The sequence below is a fragment of the Buceros rhinoceros genome, unplaced genomic scaffold (assembly GCF_000710305.1).
Source record: "Buceros rhinoceros silvestris isolate BGI_N320 unplaced genomic scaffold, ASM71030v1 C12215750, whole genome shotgun sequence".
NCBI lineage: Eukaryota > Metazoa > Chordata > Aves > Bucerotiformes > Bucerotidae > Buceros > Buceros rhinoceros.
The window spans coordinates 1-398 of NW_010444755.1; the positions used below are offsets into that span (position 1 = coordinate 1).

The 398-nt window shown below is 52.5% G+C and overlaps 1 protein-coding gene across 1 annotated transcript; it reads right to left on the bottom strand.

Annotated features, from left to right (window-relative positions):
* Nucleotides 1-174: 174 nt before the first annotated feature.
* On the bottom strand, nucleotides 175-309 carry LOC104488113 (dynein light chain 1, cytoplasmic-like; the record flags this gene model as incomplete). Its single annotated transcript, XM_010144345.1, has 1 exon — nucleotides 175-309. A coding segment is annotated over exon 1 (132 nt), but the record flags the coding sequence as incomplete, so codon positions are not given.
* Nucleotides 310-398: the final 89 nt, after the last annotated feature.

Genomic DNA, 398 nt, shown 5'->3' on the forward strand with positions numbered 1-398 from the left:
CCGTAAAGGGTGGGGAAAGCAACCTAAGGTCGGCAGCCTGCAGAGAGAGAGTCCAACTTGATTATCTAGTGCCTAGAACTAGTTTCTCTAGAGCTACTCGCCTGGCAGCATTCTCCCTGCTTGATTCTTGCTGTGCACAGAGAGCTCACGAGGACGCGAGGAGCAAACATTTACCTTCTTTATGTGGGCAGCAATGTCCTTCTCGATGTTGTATTTCTCCAAGGCCTGAGTAGCGCACTCCACAGCATCCTGCTGCATCTCTTCGGACATGTCCGCATTCTTGATCACTGCCTTTCGATCACTCATGATTGCCTGGACCGAGCACAGCAGAAGAGAACACAAAGTTTGAGGAGCAGCTGCCTGGCATGATCGCTCCCAGGCAGCCGCACAGGATCGCT